The sequence below is a fragment of the Rhamphochromis sp. 'chilingali' genome (genome assembly GCF_963969265.1).
Source record: "Rhamphochromis sp. 'chilingali' genome assembly, chromosome: 13".
NCBI lineage: Eukaryota > Metazoa > Chordata > Actinopteri > Cichliformes > Cichlidae > Rhamphochromis > Rhamphochromis sp. 'chilingali'.
In genome coordinates, this window is record NC_137940.1 from 22,557,800 (window position 1) to 22,577,446 (window position 19,647).

Sequence of the window (19,647 nt, forward strand, 5' to 3'; positions counted from 1 at the left end):
TGCTGTTTGTCACAGAGCTCTGGTAAGTGGTACAAAACAGCATCTGTAGTGTTCAAAGATTCAAAAGAATTTCCCAAATACACTCAAAAAAATGAATGAGGTGGATTGTTCAGTGTATATTAATTATTTATTTTCATTTTACTTAAAATATATGTTTTTGTTAAGTTAACATATGTTTTTCTAATCAAGTCTACGTAATTGTGTCTATTATTCAACGTACATAATACTAATGTGTTACTTGATCACATAACATTTAAGTTAAGTCAATTAGGATCGATATACCTTGTATATCCACAAGGTGGCAGTAATGCAAAAACAGTTGTAATGAAACCGCGCAGAACAAGAAGGTTTCACGGCTTGTGCCTGCTCATGCGCAAGACTTCAAATTTAACTGAAAAAGGCTGTTTTGGCGCCAAGCTGCTGTTTCTTTGAGAGGTAAGACCACTTTTTTCTTTGACTATGTTGTGTAGTATCTATATGTCCAGCATGGTTATATTTTGCGTTTGTCTTACAAGACATGTTATATCGTTTGCGTGTGCTTGTTTTACATTAGTTTTACTGGGTCCTGGACATGCTTATTTTGTGGACTGTGTAAGAAACATTTTTATTGTTTTTTGTTTTATTAAGGGATTAGCTACAGGGGTTCATGGGGTTATTCTTTCAAGGGGTTATTTTTCCATTTGCTTTCTTGGGATTCCTTTTCTGTAATCCGAGAGTCGGAAATATCGAATAGGATAGCAAGGATAGCATAAAGTGACATTTAAAATCCAAAAAGTCAAGGGCGAAAGCCACTGTGACACCATTGTTCTGCTCTATCAGTAATCTGTATTATGTAAAAATGGTCTGTAAATACAGCATGTTTCCTAGCGGAGTTATACATATCAATGTAGTTATAAATTACAGTTTGTGAAAGTACACACTTAATTTTTTTAATAAAATTATTCAAGACATATGAGTGGACAGACAATGGAGGTCGACAGACCTGGTGATAATTGCTTCTATAGAAAGTTAGCACATGGCAGTGTCAATCTCTTGCTTTTCTTCTGAGTAGTATTTTATTTAGTTGTAATTCAAACAATAAGTTGCTTCTTGAAATTAAGGAATTAATTATTTTTTTCCTTTATAAATCTCAGATCCTGCCTTTACCTGCTCCCTCCTATACTGATGTGGTGTATGTGGTATTGCTGAGCTTGTATGTGGTATGTGAACTGTTATACTTTTAAAAACAAAACTGTTTTATAAGTTAAGTTTTCTTTTGTGACCCATCCCATGCCCCTGTTATTTCTTCTCCACATCTGAACCATGGTAAAGGTTGCAGTTCAAGGGCCTGAGGCATGAAATTCTTTTCAGATCAGCTGTGATCAATATTTTTTGGAACTTGATAAATAACAATAAAAGCTGTAATGGCTCCATTAGCATTTTGTGTAAATGTTTGTGTTAAAATTATAGCTTTAATGAGGTCTTACTACATTAGTTTTAGTTTGTATATGTGTACATATAGTATGTATATTTACAGTACAGTATGTTGTGTTTGTTGACATATTTTCAGGTGGAAGCAGAATATGTGAGGATTACTACTGCTGCACATGTTCCAAGGCTTTTTACACAACTTGACCAATACACTGACCAGCTCATAAAAGTCTTCAAGAAAAAAGGAGGCGTTGCAGGGAAGAAAATTAGACAAACTTTGGCCCCAGCCACACAGGTGCGTTATTCTGTTGGTAGCAAAATATTATGGCTAATAAGATCATTTTCAAATTTAAACAGCTGGTGTATGGTAGCTGCACAGTGCACTTACATTTATATTAAGCAAGACAAAGTTTGGTACTCAAAACGTTGGAAAATTTAAATTACCTAAACATATGTAAAATCTGATCCCTTGATTTAGGTTAAACCAGAAGTGAATGTTTTTATGTTATGTTTTGAATGCAAAAAAGATGATGTATTAGTTTGTCTTTACCTCCATTATGGACATATCTAATGTGGTGGAAACCCTGCCCAACAGGTTAACTATTCATGTCCATGTGATGATTAGTTGGTCTTGTGTACATGTCTATCTGTGCAGTGGATATGTCATTCATTTTGCGTATAATGTGAGTTTCTGTCATCCTAAAGTATATCTGTTTTCTCTTCCTGTATCTCTGCCACTCTCTACAGAAGGAAACCATTGAAAAGGGGAGGGAGTGTGTCCTCAGGGCACTACCTTTTTACCTGAATGAAGACCCAAGCATCCTCTTCAAAGAATAATTGGTTGGTAATTTTAGTTTAGTTTTTTATCTGTATTAAACCAAATTTTGAATAACTAATGTTGTTGCATGTTGTAATGTTGTTGTTGTTGTAATTTGCATGGAACCTGTTTAAATGTTTTGGGAAATCTTCTTGTATACCCAAACTATTTATATTTATCGTTGAATCTGTAGTCTAAAATAGTGGCGCACTGGGGTGCATGTTCCTAATATTGTGTTTACGTCATTAAAGGGTAGCTTTGGCCCTTTTTCTTTCTTTTTTTTAAAACTGGATGCCATTTTTCTATGTTTTTGTGTCTAAGCTACAGCTGTTCAGAGGGAGCTGGAACAAATTACCCTTGCTATCTTTACCATCGAAAGAGCTGATGCCAGCACTCCTCCAGCCGATGTGGGTATAACCATCTAGTGTGTCCTGCATGACCTGGAAGACCTGGCCTCTGCATGTGCACTCTTAATGGGTGGGATATATGCACTGAATCTCAGTTAACCTCAAGACTGAAAGCTAAGAGACAATCAAAAGCATTGAGATTTAAAGGATTTAATTGAGAGATGATACTGCACCAGAAATGTTGAAGGGTGGTGTGTATATTAGCGTTCAAGGCATATTGTTATGAGGTGGAAATATGTTCATATTCAGTTTGTGTTACATTGTGTGCATTGTAAAGGTAATTGCAATACATACTAAAAATAAGGGTAAGTTAGGAGGTTGATCTGATATCCTCGTGTTGGTGTTGTTCCCAGATCATCATACTAAATGTTGTTCCAGGATCAACATTGCAAGTGACCAATCAGAATGTTGTGACGTCATACTTTTGCGACTTCGGGAAAAACCGGCGTAAAACAAAAAACTGTACTTAAGCTGCGAGAAACCGCCTCTGTCCGCCGATCAACTGACCCTAACCCTAACCGTAACCCTTTAATAAACAGTAAGCAGAATTGATATTGTCCTTGCAACATTGGAATTTCATAAATGCACGAATGGCTTGGAATAGAATAACGTCACAACAATGTGATTGGTCACTTGCAATGTTGAACCTGGAACAACATTTTCATGATGGTCTGGGAACAACACCAACACGAGGATATCAGATCATCCAAGTTGGGAATGCAGGATGAATGTATATTTTGTGGACTTTTAAAGACGAACAATTGTTTCCATGTTAAAATGTTTACATCTGAAGTTTTTTGCCCAAACACTAGTAAAATAAATGTTGACAGTGGCAAGTGTTAAATGGTTACTGCTGTGCTGTTGCAAAAAAACTGAACGCTGACAAGCTGTTTTATTGTTAGACCATAATGTTGGCATGTTTTGTTAAAGTTTTATTTGGGATGGTGATGTAATTTTCTTTGATTGCTAATATCAGTGGACTATTTATTATTATTATTATTATTATTATTATTATTATTATTGTTGTTGTTGTTGTTGTTGTTGTTGTTGTTTTTTTTTTTTTTTTTTTTTTTTAATTGTGGCTGTTGAGGTGGACACTTCACTTTGCATTGTTAAAGGCAAGCACTTCATTGGCATTGTGTTACTGGACTGACCCTAAGCAATCATTGCAAATAGCAACTTTGCTATCCATTTTAGACACTAAAAGAAAAAAACACTCACAGACCTTACTAGCATCACATGTGCATAACTCAAGTGTCATCTTATCAATGTGTTATGGGATCTTCAATGCGTTTTTTTTTTTTTTCTTCTATTTCTGGTAGATACAGACATTTAATTTAAAGTCTTGATGTTGCATCTGTCTACATACTGTTAATTACTAACCCTAATGAGCTGTTGTGTTTTATTTTGGACTGGGTTTACACAAATGCTCACTGAATGTGTTGGCAATAAAATAAATTTTAAAAAATAAGTTGGATGTACTTAATTCATTTGTGTGGAACCTGTTGACAAAATAGATTTATGTAAAACTAATTAATAAAGCACAAGGTGGCTGAAAATATAATATTTGAATTAATCTAACTTAAATTTAACATTTTACTGCCACAAATAAGAAATGTGTTGAAGTAACTAATCTAAACTATCTAACCTGAAAATATATCATCTATGTTCATACAACATAACTTGATTTAGTTAGTCTTAAATATGTCTTGTTAATCTTAAGTAGTTTTTTTAAATTAGATGAACTAAAGATTTTTGCTTTAAACTAACATAATTCAATTTCGTGGAACCTGTTGACAAAATAATTTTAATTAAAGTCAACGTTTCATTTTTTTGAGTGTATGGGATAAATAAAGTACCACTGTCTGTCTCTCTCGTTCTCCCTCTTCTCTGCTTATGTATATATAAACTGCTTCATCATTTTCACAACAGATGTGCAGCCTTTAAAATGTGGAAGAAAAAATGGTAAAACCTTCTCCAAATATAAAAAAAATGCCAATTACTGCACTGAGCTGCCCGTCGTAGGATCCAGGTCCACAGAGCAGACAAAAATTCATCTCTCAGTCAAGGGTATATTTAACTGCAGGTAACCACAGCAACAACAAGTCTGCTTTATGCTATGGTACCTTCACCTGAAAAATAGATTTACAGGGTTTAAGTTAAAAAAAAAAGATGACTTTTTAGCAGGTCACAGAATTTCCAAGGCAAACCTTGATCGGAACAGGAAGATTTTTGCTTTATTTATACATTTGTCATCTCGGTTGCCTAGAACGGCGAGGTGGCGAAATGTGTTCCATGGGCCAAATCAAGGTTGAAATCCTACATTTCTTTACTCTGCACCAGCTGTGTAATGTTTTAAACCTTGGTTTCACCTCGGGCAGCCCAGGGTAAGCAAACAAAGGATATTATTCATGTGATCATGGGGGAAAAACAAACCAAAAAAGAATGCTTCCACTGAGATTCTCACATCAGGAGCAATATATCATCATATACAAAATAATCAAAAGAAAGACCACAAAAGATTTTGGAATTTTTTGCCTCATCTATTGTTCCACTATACAAGAAAAACCAGGGGGACATATTACAAAGCAACCTAAGCAGGATTTGTTTGTGTTAGCTGGCTTGACAAAACCGCAGTCAGAGATAACAGGTTTCACAAAGGTGGTTAGCAACTTTCTTTGTTAACACAGTCTTTCTACTTAACGCTCTGTGTGTGCTCACATAAAAAGGAGGTGTTTGACGTGACTTTTCTTCTGCACAGAGTAGATCAATTAAGCACTGCCTGCTCCAATCACAGCCATAATTGAGGTGAGAGAGATTATAAAAAATAAGAGTAACATGTAGCTTTAACACTGTTGATATGAGAATAGGAAAGAGAGAAGAAGAAAGAAGAAGAAAAGGGTAACTGTGTCGTTGTGAATTTTTGAGTAGTGCTGAAAATAAATATATTTTAAAAAATGAATGGATGAATATTAATATTTTTATTTTCATGCTCAGTGTTTCTAATGTGACAGCTGGACATTAGACCTCTGTAACTTTAAATGTGATCAGTTAACACGAAAGGGTACTCGGTACCTTCGGATACTTTATTAGTTGCTCTGTCGTCTGATAAAGGAGACGCAGAAATCGCTTCAGTTTGTTACCAGATGAAAGTGAAATGAATTGTATTGATTAAACAGGGGATAAATAGCCTGCAAATATAAGTCAATCATCGTCAATTTTCTAAACTGTGTTCTAGTAGCTTTGACTTCAGCAGTTTAAAAGAGACTTAGCAGTAGAATAGGGCCAGGCATAAAAAGCTTTATACATTTTCTACATCACTAAATGAATACATGCAAATTCCAGCGACAATGTGAAGCACAGTTTGCGCTGTTGTAACTTTACAGCTGGGCTTTATTCGGTCGAGTTACCAAGGCGTGGCTTAACAAATTGCATATATGAATTGCGCCCTTTCAGCAGATGATCTATATCACGCTTACTGGAATCAGTTTAAAATGTGGCACTTCAAGCTGATTTTAAGCTCAAACTCTGAATATTACCTTCTCTAGACTAATTATGGGTTCAGCATAAGTTAACATGGTCAGGTTAAAAAGAGACACCTTCATGCCACTGTGGATGACTGAGAATTACACAGTCATGCTTCATGACACTGAAAACTCTAACTTTACGCTCAACATACACTGTAGTTCCAGAAGTATTCCTTCACCCATCCAAATCATTGAAGTTCTGTGTTTCAATCACTATAAAATCAAGCACATAGACGTGCAGACAGCTTTTACAAACATTTGTGAAAGAATGGGTCCCTCTCAGCAGCTTGGCGAATTCCTCTGTGGTACTGTGATTGGATGCCACCTATGCAACAAGTCCAGTTGTGAAATTTTCTCTCTACTGAATATTCACACAGTCAACTGTTCATGTTATTATAACAAAGTGGAAGCAACTGGAAAAGACACTAACTCAGCCACAAAGTGGTAGGCCACAGAAAAACACATAGCGGGGTCAGCAGACGCCGAGGCACACACTGCACAGAGGTCACCAACTTCCGGCAGAGTCAGTTGCTACAGATGTCCAAATTGCATGTGGCCTTCAAGATTAGCTCAAGAACAACGCGTAGAGAGCTTTATGGAATGGGTTTCCATGACAGAGCACCTAAATCCAAACCTTACATCAAGCACAATGAAAAGCTTTGGATGCTGTGGTGTAAAGCATGCCGCCGTTGGACTCTAGAGCCGTGAAGATGTATTCTTTGGAGCAACAAATCATGCTTCTCCATCTGGGAATCCAATGGACGAGTCTGGGTTTAAATAGATTGCTGGGGGCTCAGGAGGTAGAGCAGCTCATCTATTATCTCTATCAGAAGGCTGGTCGTTCAATTCCTGGCCGCTCTAGTCTGCATGCCTTGGGCAAGATACTGAACCCCTAGTTGCTCTCAATACATTCATTCAAATATGAATGTTATGATGATAGAAAGCTCTTAAATCTAGAATGTGTGTGTGAATGGTTGACTGAGACATGTTGATGTAAGTCCTTCGAGTGCTCAAGTAGAGTACAAAAGCACGATTTAAGAATTGATCCATTAATCTTGAGCAAGTGTGATACCATGATAGGATTCCACCGGTTCATCTGTTGTTACTTAGGCTTCTTTTCTGAAACTTATAATTCCCAAGATTTTTATGCATTGTAATCCCATGACATATGGGAAGCCTACCTCTACATGCTGCAAAATCAGCTGCAAACCCAATCTTTGCACAGCCCTCCTCACCCACCTTTCTGTTACTTGGGCAAGGACAGGGGGAACGTCAAAACATATATGGACATGTATAATGTAAGAAATGTGGCCTATATCTTTGCACGCAAAACACATTTAAATTCTGTCGCGGGGGAACGTGTTTAATTACAGCCTAGGAAGCAACTGACTCCACTGAGAGCGAGCGAGAAAAAAAACACTTGATAACAGTGACATTTACAATCTGCCTCATTTATCAAAAGCTGCCAAAGCAGAGTCAAAGAGGGTCATTACATAGTAAACATAGATTAACTCAACTCTCACAAAACCCACACAAAATTGTCTGATAAATGATTTTTATTCTAAGAAAATTGCAAATGTCAGCATGCATTTCCCTGGACTCTGTCAATTAATAGTGTTGTTTGTTACCCAATATTTGTGTGTGCCCGTGTGTCTGCGAATAAAAGCCTGCGCCGGTGCTAAATAGCTGCCACAATCAGCATGCATTTCCCCAGCCTCTCCCTGTTATTTGTCTCATTTGTTACCCTGTGTTTTCATGTGCTGTGCATGCACCTGTGTGAACATCATTCCTAATAGCGAAGCACTTTTACTTTTATAGCACGGGGGAGGATTTGACAAAACTAAGCCGAGGTGCATTTTGGTTTTGTGTAGATGATGTCGAAGAGTGAATTCCAAGGGCACATCGGGTTCTGACAGGCCCGCACTTACTCCCAAAACAACTCATAATCCCTTTCAATCTTTCACAAACACGGTTTATGTGCACAAATTCGTAATGCGGGGAAAATAACTAAATTAAGTGTTTAAACCAGATCCCTTTAATATATACGCAAGTCTGTGTGCCAAATGCTGGACCAGATGCTACTTTGAGTTGTAAACCCCTTTAAAGACATCCTTGCATGTTTAGGGGCCACATATACAAACCCAGATGAGCAGTTTCCTGTCTAAAAGAGCGAATGTGGGGATGGGGTGAGTGGGGCGCATTGAGGATCGGAGGAGTGGAGTGGAGTCGGCCCCAGGATATTCTTCAGCAACTCTGCTGCTCTATTGCTGCAGCTACGGGATGCTTTTGAGTGTCAGCAGCTGGCAGAGGCACAGAATGCCAGGGAGAAGACAAAGATAAAGAGGGATCGGAAGAAGAGGGGAGGGATTGTATTTAATCTCACCGCCATTTATTTTTAATAGCATGCAGCTGCTTTGTTCTCTCTTTGATCATCAGCAGTACAGGTTGACAGTAACTCGGTGGAATGCACGAACACACAGACAAGCATGTGTGCATGAATATACACAAAGAAGAATACAAAACTTGCATTCTCTATTTTGCTTTACTTTAATTTTGTGGAAATTCGTACTTGTTTACACTATTTTTTTTTACTCTTCTGTGTCCCCGGCAGAGATGGGCAGTAACGCGTTACTTGTAACGCGTTACTGTAATCTGATTACTTTTTTCAAGTAACGAGTAAAGTAAGGGATTACTATTGCAAAATCGGTAATTAGATTACCGTTACTTTCCCGTAGGAACGCTGCGTTACTGCGTTACTAAAACCGTGATTTTTTTTTGCGAGAATGTCTCATGACAGTGACGTAAGCAAGTGCGACGTTGGTGACAGCAGCTGTGTGCAGATCAACAATGGATAATATATCGAGTGCGGGAGAGAGTATGAGCGTGCAGCGTTTAAAGTGTGGAAGTACTGACCTTACTTTGAGTTTGATTCCATAAAAAGTGACAAAAACATTAGTGTCCATCGTGCGTGGGAAGAAAACTTCTTTTTACAGCGAAAAAAAACCCCTAAACTTCCGAGCAAGCACCGAGTAGCTACGACGTGATGGGAAACTCACAGAGACACTCGCGCGGATTCTTCAACTGACCGCAGCACACCTACACCAGGGTAACCCTCCGCCTACCCTGCTCCTGCTTTGGTGAAAATAGAGCAAAAGGACCGCTGAGTCTTTGACTTTATTTATTTTCTGCTGTGTTTTACTTGCATCTGTTTGAAAGAGTGAGTGAAAACACAAAAAATATTTTATTTTATGTGCTGGAATGTGTAGAAAATAGGTTTAAATGTTAAACTAATTTATTCAAGTCAGAGAATGTTGCATATAATTAAATGTTTTGCTTGATGCATAAAGTTAAAAGATTAAAACTGATAAAAACAAGTTAAAAAAAAGAGACTTTTCCATTTGATTACATTTTGTATGATGATTATGCAGAAAAAGTAGAATTGGGCTGAAAGATCTATCACTTTATCACCTCTTCAGGTTGTAAATCGTGTTTTTAAAAAGTAACTAAGTAACTAAGTAATTAATTACTTTTGAAAATAAGTAATCAGTAAAGTAACGGGATTACTTTTTGGGGGGAGTAATCAGTAATTAGTTACTGATTACTTTTTTCAAGTAACTTGACCAACACTGGTCCCCGGTGCAGAACAGCTATGCTATTGGTCCACGAAGGGACCACAAACAAATGGGCATTCCTTCTGAGAGGCATGGTGCCACCGACTGCTGCAAGTGATAAGCACCACTAAGTAAGGAATATGTGGTAGGTACAATCTGCTACCCTAATTCAAATCACCACTGTGTAAGAGTCACAGCCAAGAAGAAGACAAAGGAGTAAAGTATCATAAATGAGAACACCGACTGGCTTCCTACTGGGGATCACAGTTGAAAGTTGTTGGAAGCCTTGCTTTAAGGACTAGAGGCACCTCTACTTGTAATCACACATCAGATGGAAGAGACAAATATATTGCTTCTTCAACCGTGTACCCACGGGATGTTTATCTGAAAGGGAAATGCTACTACTGTGCAGCTAAACATGTTCACAAGCCACTGAGGGTGCTATAAACTAGTTTGTCACTGTAGAGGGAACTTCTTAAAGTTGAATTAGTATTTAGGGCCTGAACATGGCAAGTAGGAAAATGAAAAAAATATATAATTTGGGTCCAAATGTGGATCTGCAACAAATCGTTGGGGGCTGAGTTCCAACAGCAATGCCCATCATGAGTTTGACACTGCTAAAATCGGTGGACAGCTCACTCTGAATGGAAAGAGGCCTTTAGGGGATGTTTGTGTGGCCGAGTAAATACACACCTAAGCCGAGGAGCGATTTGAAATAGTCACACTTTCATCACGTAAGACTTTACACAGGTTCCTTTGATCTTTTCATGGAGGATTCTGCAAACACAGTCACACAGAAGGATGCTCTCTCCAGAGGGTTAGGATGAGTCCCTGAATCCTGCTGAAGAGGACATATTATGAGAGGTTGCTGCTGCTTTTCTCACAGATATTTGGAAGTCTCCCCAAAGAATGGAGAGGACAGAGAAAACAAAAGAAGCCTCTCTAGCATAAAGCTTCTTCCCAGCCACCTCACAGTGGGTTTTCCTTGCCATTCGGTCTTGAATACAGACAGCGGAGGTAATCGTGCCAGGATACGAGTGGCAGAGTTTGGCCAGAGTTTTTGGACAAGGCATTCCTTGGCCACTGTAGTGATTTGTCAAATCAAAGTCAATGGAGAAAAGGGAATGCAAAATGAGGGAAAAATGGCCACACAGGATATATAGTGCAGCTCTTCAGATTTCAGTGGCCTCATTCTGGTAATATAGGCACACGCGTGCACATTTGACCATATCTCTGAAAACGAGAGGCCAGACCTATAGAACCCACATAGCTGGCAAAGCCTGTGTGCAGTCTAAAATGAAGTCACACCCCATGAGCTTGGTCTCAAATCCATAGAGGGGGCCTGAACATAACACAAAGGTGTGATATGACCACTAAAGCAACAATACAGGGCCAGCAAGGGTGAAAGAAATGGGGAGAAAGTGAATGTGAGTGAAAGAGCAGACATGAAAGGTGTGACAGAAAAGCAAAGAAGGACATCAAAGAAAGTGAGAAAAAAAGTGAGAGACAGAAAGAGAGAGCAACAGATACACAATTGAGAAGGGACAGTAGATGATGTTGAGTGTTGTCCAGGCAGTGAGGTAGATAGGTGGGTGGTGGATTCTCTCTGTGACACTGATTTCAAGCCCTGGGGGTAAAACAGCAGAGGAGAATGTAGAAGGGCCCATTTAGATCCATCTGAAAGGAAAGGCCACAGCTTCTAGAGACTGCAGTGGCTGTGCTAATGCCTGCTGTCTCGAGGTGGACCTGCAGGGATGACACACCCCTGGGATGCGCTAAATAGGAGCCGCGGAAAGGACTTGGAGAGAGACAAAGAGATGTACTATGAGTTGAAAGATCAGAGAGACAGTGAGGTGAATACAACAAAGAGAAAGTGCAGTAGGAGAGTATGGGGAAGTGTGCCTCTGCACATCGCTCAGAGTGATGTTTTACACTTTTGTCATATTTTTATATCTGTCGTGGGTTCAATTTGGAAGCGATTCAAACTGCTAACAAACCAGCTGAAAAAAACAAGACAGGGAAATGAAACTTGTCACAGTTTTATGTATAAAATAAATCCAGCCAATGCGTCTCTCGTATTCGGCTTTTATGGGAGTCAGATTTGCGCCTTATTGGGATCACTCGTGTTTTCAAATGCATGGCTTTGTGGTGTTAAATAGTGAACACTTGTAATGAGCTTTCCAGGCTGCTGCATGTTATGTTGAGAAAAAGACTGTGTTATTTGGCTGTGCTTATCCAAGCAGACTAGGTAATAAGTGTGTAATGGGGAAACAGTGGAGTTGATATCCAATGAAAGTGGGGGGTCTGTTGGAAGACACAACTGAGCCCGCTTTATCAGGATCTCCAAAGAGCCATTTCAGACAGCTAGTTTTCAAACACTAGAAATAAACTGAAATGAAAAAGGGCTGCACAAATCTGCAGTATGTTTGGACTGACATAGGATCAAAAAAACCCAGAAAAAAATCAAGGATTTCAGCCACATGCAGGAACATATTGCACAATTCATCTTTCAACCAGATAAACAGACCAAATTCCTAAATGCTTCATTCAGCTGCCCATGAATGAACGTTAGCTGACTGATTACCTCTTAGCAAGGCAGAGGTCATTTTGTTCTGTTGCTATTTCAAATGAATGATACCTTGCAAGTCACATGAGGTGATAATCTCTCAATATCGTTGAGTTATTTCTTTAATTATAGGAAACAGCAGTCAGTGAACACAACTCAACATGCTGTATAGTTCAAACATTAATGTGAAATGCAGAAAGCAGATGAACTTTTGTGATAAATTTTTAATTTGATATGTATGCAGATGTATCTTATACTACGTCTGTGAAGGTTCTTAGTCATCCAGGTCATCGTAGTCAAAGGAGATTGCAAAGAAAAGCGTCTGGACTTCTTTAAGTTACTTGAAGACGTTTCACCTCTCATCCGAGAAGCTTCTTCAGTTCTAAGGTCAAATGGTGGGGAGTCCCAGATTTAAACCTAGTGGGAGTATCCCCCCGCAGAGGGACAAAAGGACCCCCTGATGATCCTCTAATCGCCTGAGCCAAGGTGTGAAACTGGGTGTGGGTCCCAATCAGCCAGAGTTTCGGGTGAGCTCATTGTGAAACCTGGCCCCACCTTATCATGCGATAAGGTCAGATGGCCCAGGATGTGAGTAGGCGTTAAGGCGTCTGGGGAGTCCATAGTGGACCACAGACCTCATCACAGCCACAGACCAAACAGCCACTTCACAAGTGCATGGCACAACATAGAAGAGCCACCTCCACAGGATAAGACTTTGCATGCCACCTGCATCTTAAGGACAAAGGTCACTCTTTCGAGGATGCCAATGTTCACATTTTGGACAGAGAGGACAGATGGTTTGAAAGAGGAGTGAAAGAAGCCATCTATGTCCACTGTGAGCGACCATCTTTGAACGGAGGCGGTGGTTTACGACACCAACTGTCTGCCATCTATAATCCAGTTTTGAGTTCCCTCCCCAGACGCCTTAATGCCCACTCACATCCTGGGCCATCTGACCTCAGGAATTCGCATGATAAGGTGGGGCCAGGTTTCACAATGAGCTCACCCGAAACTCTGGCTGATTGGGACCCACACCCAGTTTCACACCTCGGCTCAGGCGATTAGAGGATCATCAGGGGGTCCTTTTGTCCCTCTGTGGGGGGATACTCCCACTAGGTTTAAATCTGGGACTCCCCACCATTTGACCTTAGAACTGTAGAAGCTTCTCGGATGAGAGGTGAAACGTCTTCAAGTAACTTAAAGAAGTCCAGACGCTTTTCTTTGCAAGCTCCTTTGACTATCTTATACTACCTTTAAAAAATTAATACTACAAAATCCAGAGAAAAATCTCATCGTTGCTGATTTCCAAAGCACACTGCAAATATGCTTCCAAAACCAGATGCTGTTTTTAGTTTAATTTACAGCGCTGAGCAAAAGTCATGAACTGCTCCGGAAAATCTTTCAAGTTTTTTGAACTTTTTTATTTGGACACGTCATCTGATCAATCTAATGCTTGGCCTAAGATGACTCCGCTATTATAAATATGCTAAAGGTATGCTAAATTACACGAGAACTGAAAACCAGTGACAACAGGTCTCATGGAATGATGCATCTGAATGAGAAATTTATTCTTCAAATTATTCTCAATGTGTACAGAGCAGGTCAGGAGATCCATTATGGTTTGAGGCTGCATTCAAGCCTCAAGTGTTCAGGATCTTGTCAAAACTGATAAAATTACGAAAGAAGAAAAGTACCATCAGATATCGATCCACCATGCAGTAGCATCTGGAAAGCCTCTGATTGGTGATGGCTTTATTTTTCAGCATGGCCAAGATCCCAAACACACTGCCAATTGAGTATAAGCATGTCTGGCTAGAAAAACACCCAGTGGAACACTAACAGTCATGGACTGACCTCCCCAGACCCCAGACCTCATTATTGAACATTATCAATATTATTGAAGCAGTAAGGGATCATCATGAGAGGGATTGGAACAAAAGGCAGCTAAAATCCAAATCCATTCATGAATACTTCTTACAAAAACTACAAGAAATCTTGCCTGAGAAAGTTCAGGCTATGTTGAAGAAGAAAGGTGGTTATACCAAATACAGACTTCAAAGCTTCTTATAATTGTGAAAACTCTGTTTTTTCCATATATACAGTATTTCCATGTATTCATTTACATGTAAAGGAACAAGACAGTAAAAACCATTATTTGATTATTAGTTATTCTACAAGACAATATAAACTGAGTCTGCATTTACCTTTAAACTACTGGTATATATTCAAAAAACTTGCACATCACATATCACATGCACATCTGAGCTCAGTGGGTGCCCTATTCCCACCTGTGCTCGACTCAAGCTTTGCTTTCTTACACATGACTCTAATGACAGCTGTAAGGGTGAGTCAATATGCATTAGCACACGACAGAACTGCAAATTGGTTTGTGTTACACAGAACCATTAAAGCAAAAATAAAAATGTGAGAAAATCTTTAGATGACCTCAGAACGTCTTGACAACACAAAATAGAAAAATGCCAGGATGGCTTACCTACTCGATCACAGCTGATCGTATTTTTCGTGTGATTTTATCAGCTATTAATCAATAATACTACAAATCAGTTTCAGATATCAAACTGTTCCTCCTTGGGTTTATTTAGGTTTTTTTCTTTTTAGAAAATCAATAGAACAAAAAGTCAATATTCTGAGTCTACCAGCTACTATCTGTTAGGAAAATAAAGTATCTCGCTTCTTTCTATCTTACCGCTAAAGTACTTGATAACGACAAAATATGAACACATTGTTTCCATCCCTCGTTATCTCACATACTAGTTATAAAAATATCTAGTTGGAGGATCATGGAAACTCTGTCTGCTGCTTCTTTCGCTCTATCTTTCTCACACTCAACTCCTTCTCTTTCTCCATCCTTCCAGCACCATGCCTCCTCCCGTAGTGTCACAGTCCATATGGTGCTGCAACACTGTTGGTCTCCTGTGGCCACACTTCCCACGATGCATCTGCGGCTCTGGGCTTTCGAGGGAGCCGATAGGCTGAGAGGACTTTGGTATCGACCAGCTATTGCCTGGTGTGAGGTCAGCTCAGTGCAGCATTGGAGTGTGTCCGAATCTACACACACCACTGCTTCCAGTCTTTCATCCATTCTGCCAATCAATCCTCCATTTTCTGCTGTTACCTTTGCCTCAGAAGAAGTATGTTCTTCTGTTGTATTCCTTTCTTCCAAAACCTTTCTCCCCTGTGAGTGTGCCATTGCACATTTTCTTCTTTAAACTACTGCCCGATTGATCCATTTCTCAAATTTCTTGAGACCACATGCAGTTAGAAGCTGCTACCGTAGCTTTACACCTTTTCTTTAAAGCTTTAATGACGATATTCTATTTGCAAAAAACCACCAAGGATTCTTCAACATACTATACACATTTATTTATGCATTTGTTTGACGGAGGTGGGGGGGATTTTGTTTTTTATCTATCGTAGGCATTGTAGTGTTGTATTACTCTGAGCTGGCTTCCTCCTCTGTCTGTGTCCATGCAGAGAAAACAGAGCTTAGTAGAGATCAATCCCATTGAGTCTGACTCCTTTCACTAGCCAAGGATCAATACTGCCTGTTTCATGTCCCCCTGCAATACACGTACACACGCACACACAAATCCACACATACACATACACACACAGTTTAAAGACATGGGCTACGAAGGCTGACCCACCCCTTTAAAAATGACCTATCGGCCTATCGGCTAGCTTGCTCACTGGGGGATACAGAAGTTCATTATGACAGCCTTGCCAGTGTTAAAGGTCTGCTTTGGTCCTCCTCCGCAAAGTGCAGGATCTGATTACATTAACAGCTTGCTAACAGAAGCAAAAAACGCATAGTGGCTAAAAGTAACGTACAGCTGGAAGCCTTTTTCACATGCAACAACGTGGCCGTTCACAATGTGATAGAATTTTTTTTTTACGTAATGCTGGATCACAGAAAAGGAGTGGAAAGGCTTTTGAAATCTATGACTGCGCTAGGTTCACCCACCTGTGCTGGACAGAACAATACTGGAGTTACGCAGGCATCAGAAATAATTGTTCAGATTTTGACAGGGAAATGTTACCCCCAAGAGCTTTGAGTTTCGCTTTTTAATCTCAATTAGTAGTCGTCATCTCCTATTACCCTGGATGCATATTGCCTGCAAAAAAAACCCAAACTCTCTTTTATGCTTAATACAAAGCTGTATTTTATGCAGGTAAATTATGCATAATGCAAATTGTTATTCCAAAAAATCATATGACACTTTGGGAAATGTGTTATTGCTCTTTTGCTGAATGAATCTGAACCTTTGCTTCATTGCCCTAAAATATTTAAGGCAACGAAGGTACAAATAGAAAAACAAAGAGATGCTATATCACAGAAATGTCAAACTCATTTTACATCATGGGCTACATACGACTTTGATGTTAAGTAGGCCGGACCAGTGACCATTATAAATGTGTAAAATTACAGAAAAAGTTCTGTTAGTTCATCATTCCTTGCCTACTGAACTACCAGAACTGCAATAAAATATACATTTTTAATAAATTCACAGACAATGCCCCTTTTAGTAGAAAGTAGAAAAACAAGAACTTTTCTGTCATTTAATCTGTTACTTGATTACTTTAGTGTAGTATGAATGGCAATTGAGGAGGGTCCTTTATTGAGTGGAAAAGCTGTAAACCAGTGCGCCTGATTGGAGTCTTTGTGAGGCCGATTCTGGTCCCTGGCCTTATGTTTGACAGCCCTGCTATAGCTGTTTATTGTGTTGCATTTGCTCAGTGTATATGCAATGTGCAAAAATAAGACATAATTCAATACACCTTCTTAGCCAACAGCATGTTATTTTTATATCATTATTTTTATCTGAATACATAAATAAGCCTCTTAGGTCTCGTTAGGTGGATTTCTAACCTTTGGGCAAATAAGCAAAAAAGCAAATAAGTGTGTTTCCCAAAACAGATGTCCTTTGAGGTCATAAAGGTACATGATTTTCTCAGTAATGTCTTGAGTCCAGCATAGAGTGGGTGCATAAATATATATATGTACAGGGGATTTTAGGGCAAACTGACCTTGCCTAGAATACTCATCAGCTTCATGGTGAACCAGGTCCGTCACACACCCGCCGTAGTGCAGCCTCTGCTCATGGTCGAAGGCCTTGAGCGTTTCACTCGAGCTGTAGGACTTCTGGGTAGGCACACGACACTCATCGGCGTCCAGGGAGGAGGTGTTATACTGGGAGTCTTTGGAGCAGCGGCCCCTGGTCAGTGAGCGATTTCTGCGGTCCTTCAGATCCATGCTGATGTTGTGTGTGGGGGGGGGGGGGGGGTTGAATGCAGCGAGAAGAAGACAGAGTAGACGGAGGAGAAGGCAGTGACGGGAGAGGAAGGGCTCTCCTAAGGGCCTCCCTAATGTCAGTCTCCACTTCAGTCACCTGGAAAACAGAGACAGGAAGAGGAAGAGATGGAGAGATGGGAAAAGACAGAGACAGGTCTAAAATTAATGGATGCACTGCTGTGACTCACTCTCGCCTCGCACTCCCAGCAGAATATACAGACAAAGTAAGACAGGAGCAAACAGCATGAGTGGACATGAGTAGCCAGGCAAATATAAAACACATTAGAGTATTGATGCAGGATAAGTAAGGCTATTGTAGGTACCATTAGGATTTCCACAGATTAACTTGTTAATTTGTGTGATTAAGGTGAACTAAAAAGGAAAGAGTCACACCGCTCCTCCAGTCACTTACTGCAACTGTAACTTGATAGCAGGGCAATAAAACCCCCAAGTCCCCATTGTTTCTCTTCCTTTCTACTTTTACTCTCTGACCCCTCTCATGTCTTTGATGGTTCTCTTTTAATTAGTAACAGCAGCCACAACACAAAGTCTTCCAGCAAACTTTACCGAGCAAGCAACAAGAGCAACAAGGCAAGTTCTCAACTCCGCAAGGAAAACAAACCGCTTTTTCTTCAACCTGTACACTCACACACACACACACACACACACACACACACACACACACACACACACACACACACACACACACACACACACACACACACACACACACACACACACGAAACCACAACTCTTCTGAGCCTGGCTCATCATAACCAGACCAAGGGAGCACTGCCAGCTCGTGGAGCTGCGCACCAAGGACTTTCCTTCTCTTTCATGCACTAGTAATTTCCCATACACAGGTATCCCAGTGAAATTGTGCACAGCTAAGCTTTGCTTTTATTAATGTACATAAACTGGTTTTGTTCACTGAGATGTATTATTATGTATCCTACAGTCAAAGCTCGCATTTCAGATTTTGTTTTGTTTTCATCTAAAACATGTGTTCACGTGGTGCACATTGAACATACGGAGGCATATCACATAATCTTCCTGGTGCATGCTCGCCCTCCCTCACATACACAAAGCTCCCTTTTAGTTCTTTAGGTGGGTACATTTAGTAAAACTGTATATTACCTTTATAAATACACACTAATTCCTTTATTACTGCACAGGAGTGAATGCTGCCAACCTCTGCTATTAAAAACTCCCAAGTCCTTAAATATATAGTTTATTGCACTTTAGGAAAGCGATGAATCAGACGATATAAATTTCCAGTCTTTTTTATTAAACTTAAATATTAACTGAATGAAAAAATGTGCAATCCATCACTAAAGAGAATTATTTGGTGCAGATGTTTTCCTTCAGTCTAAGGTGGCTCCTCTAATTTGCTTCCCTTCCTTTTTTCAGAGCATCCCTTTTGCGCTTACGCTTTGCAGGGCGAAACAGAGCTGTTAGCACTGTGGTCCACAGAGACAGTCAGCCATTGACCGCGCGGATGAAAAATGGTCAGACGGCATTTAAATCTATTAGAACAGAGAGGGACTCAAATGCGGTCATCCTAAACCAATGCTGGCGGAGGTATGCACACAACGAAAGTGGACAAGTGCAGGTGCATTATCGAGACTAAAAAGAAATAATAATAAAAGAAGATGCAAAAGGCAAGAAAGAAAGAAAGAAAAGCAACAGGAAGGATGGAAGAAGAGGAGAAATGACTTGAGGGCATTGCTAGTCTCTCCCTCATTATCAGAGTGGGAATGAATCCGGCTCCCTTAGAGGCTTTGAGGGATAATCAAACACACCCAAACACAGATACACGCAAACAGAACATCGCTAACACACATATTCAGTCCAGCGATACCTGAGACAACAGAGTCTCCTAAACTTGACATAAACTGTAAAACAGCCTGTAAGGCAACTAAACATTTGTATTATGACACTGCGTCTATGATACGATAATGACGCTAATAAAGCTTGATGCAAGTTTTGCAGCCT

At 39.7% G+C, this 19,647-nt stretch overlaps 1 protein-coding gene and 1 long non-coding RNA gene across 3 annotated transcripts in view; one reads left to right on the forward strand and one right to left on the reverse strand.

Annotated features, from left to right (window-relative positions):
* Nucleotides 1-19,647, reverse strand: part of tenm2a (teneurin transmembrane protein 2a) — a 226,381-nt gene that overhangs the window by 150,263 nt on the left and 56,471 nt on the right. The window contains exon 2 of the mRNA XM_080900423.1: nt 17,388-17,749. Within this exon, the coding sequence (XP_080756549.1) occupies nt 17,388-17,613 (226 nt within the window). The 5' untranslated portion in view covers nt 17,614-17,749. The remainder of the gene's footprint in view (nt 1-17,387; nt 17,750-19,647) is intronic.
* LOC308408250 lies at nt 347-4,105 on the forward strand. Of its 2 annotated transcripts, none has more exons than XR_013973771.1 (5): nt 347-435; nt 1,134-1,199; nt 1,550-1,705; nt 2,158-2,250; nt 2,549-4,105. It is a non-coding gene; the product is annotated as an uncharacterized lncRNA (long non-coding RNA). The 2 variants fall into 2 exon arrangements; XR_013973772.1 differs by lacking the exon at nt 347-435 and adding an exon at nt 444-591.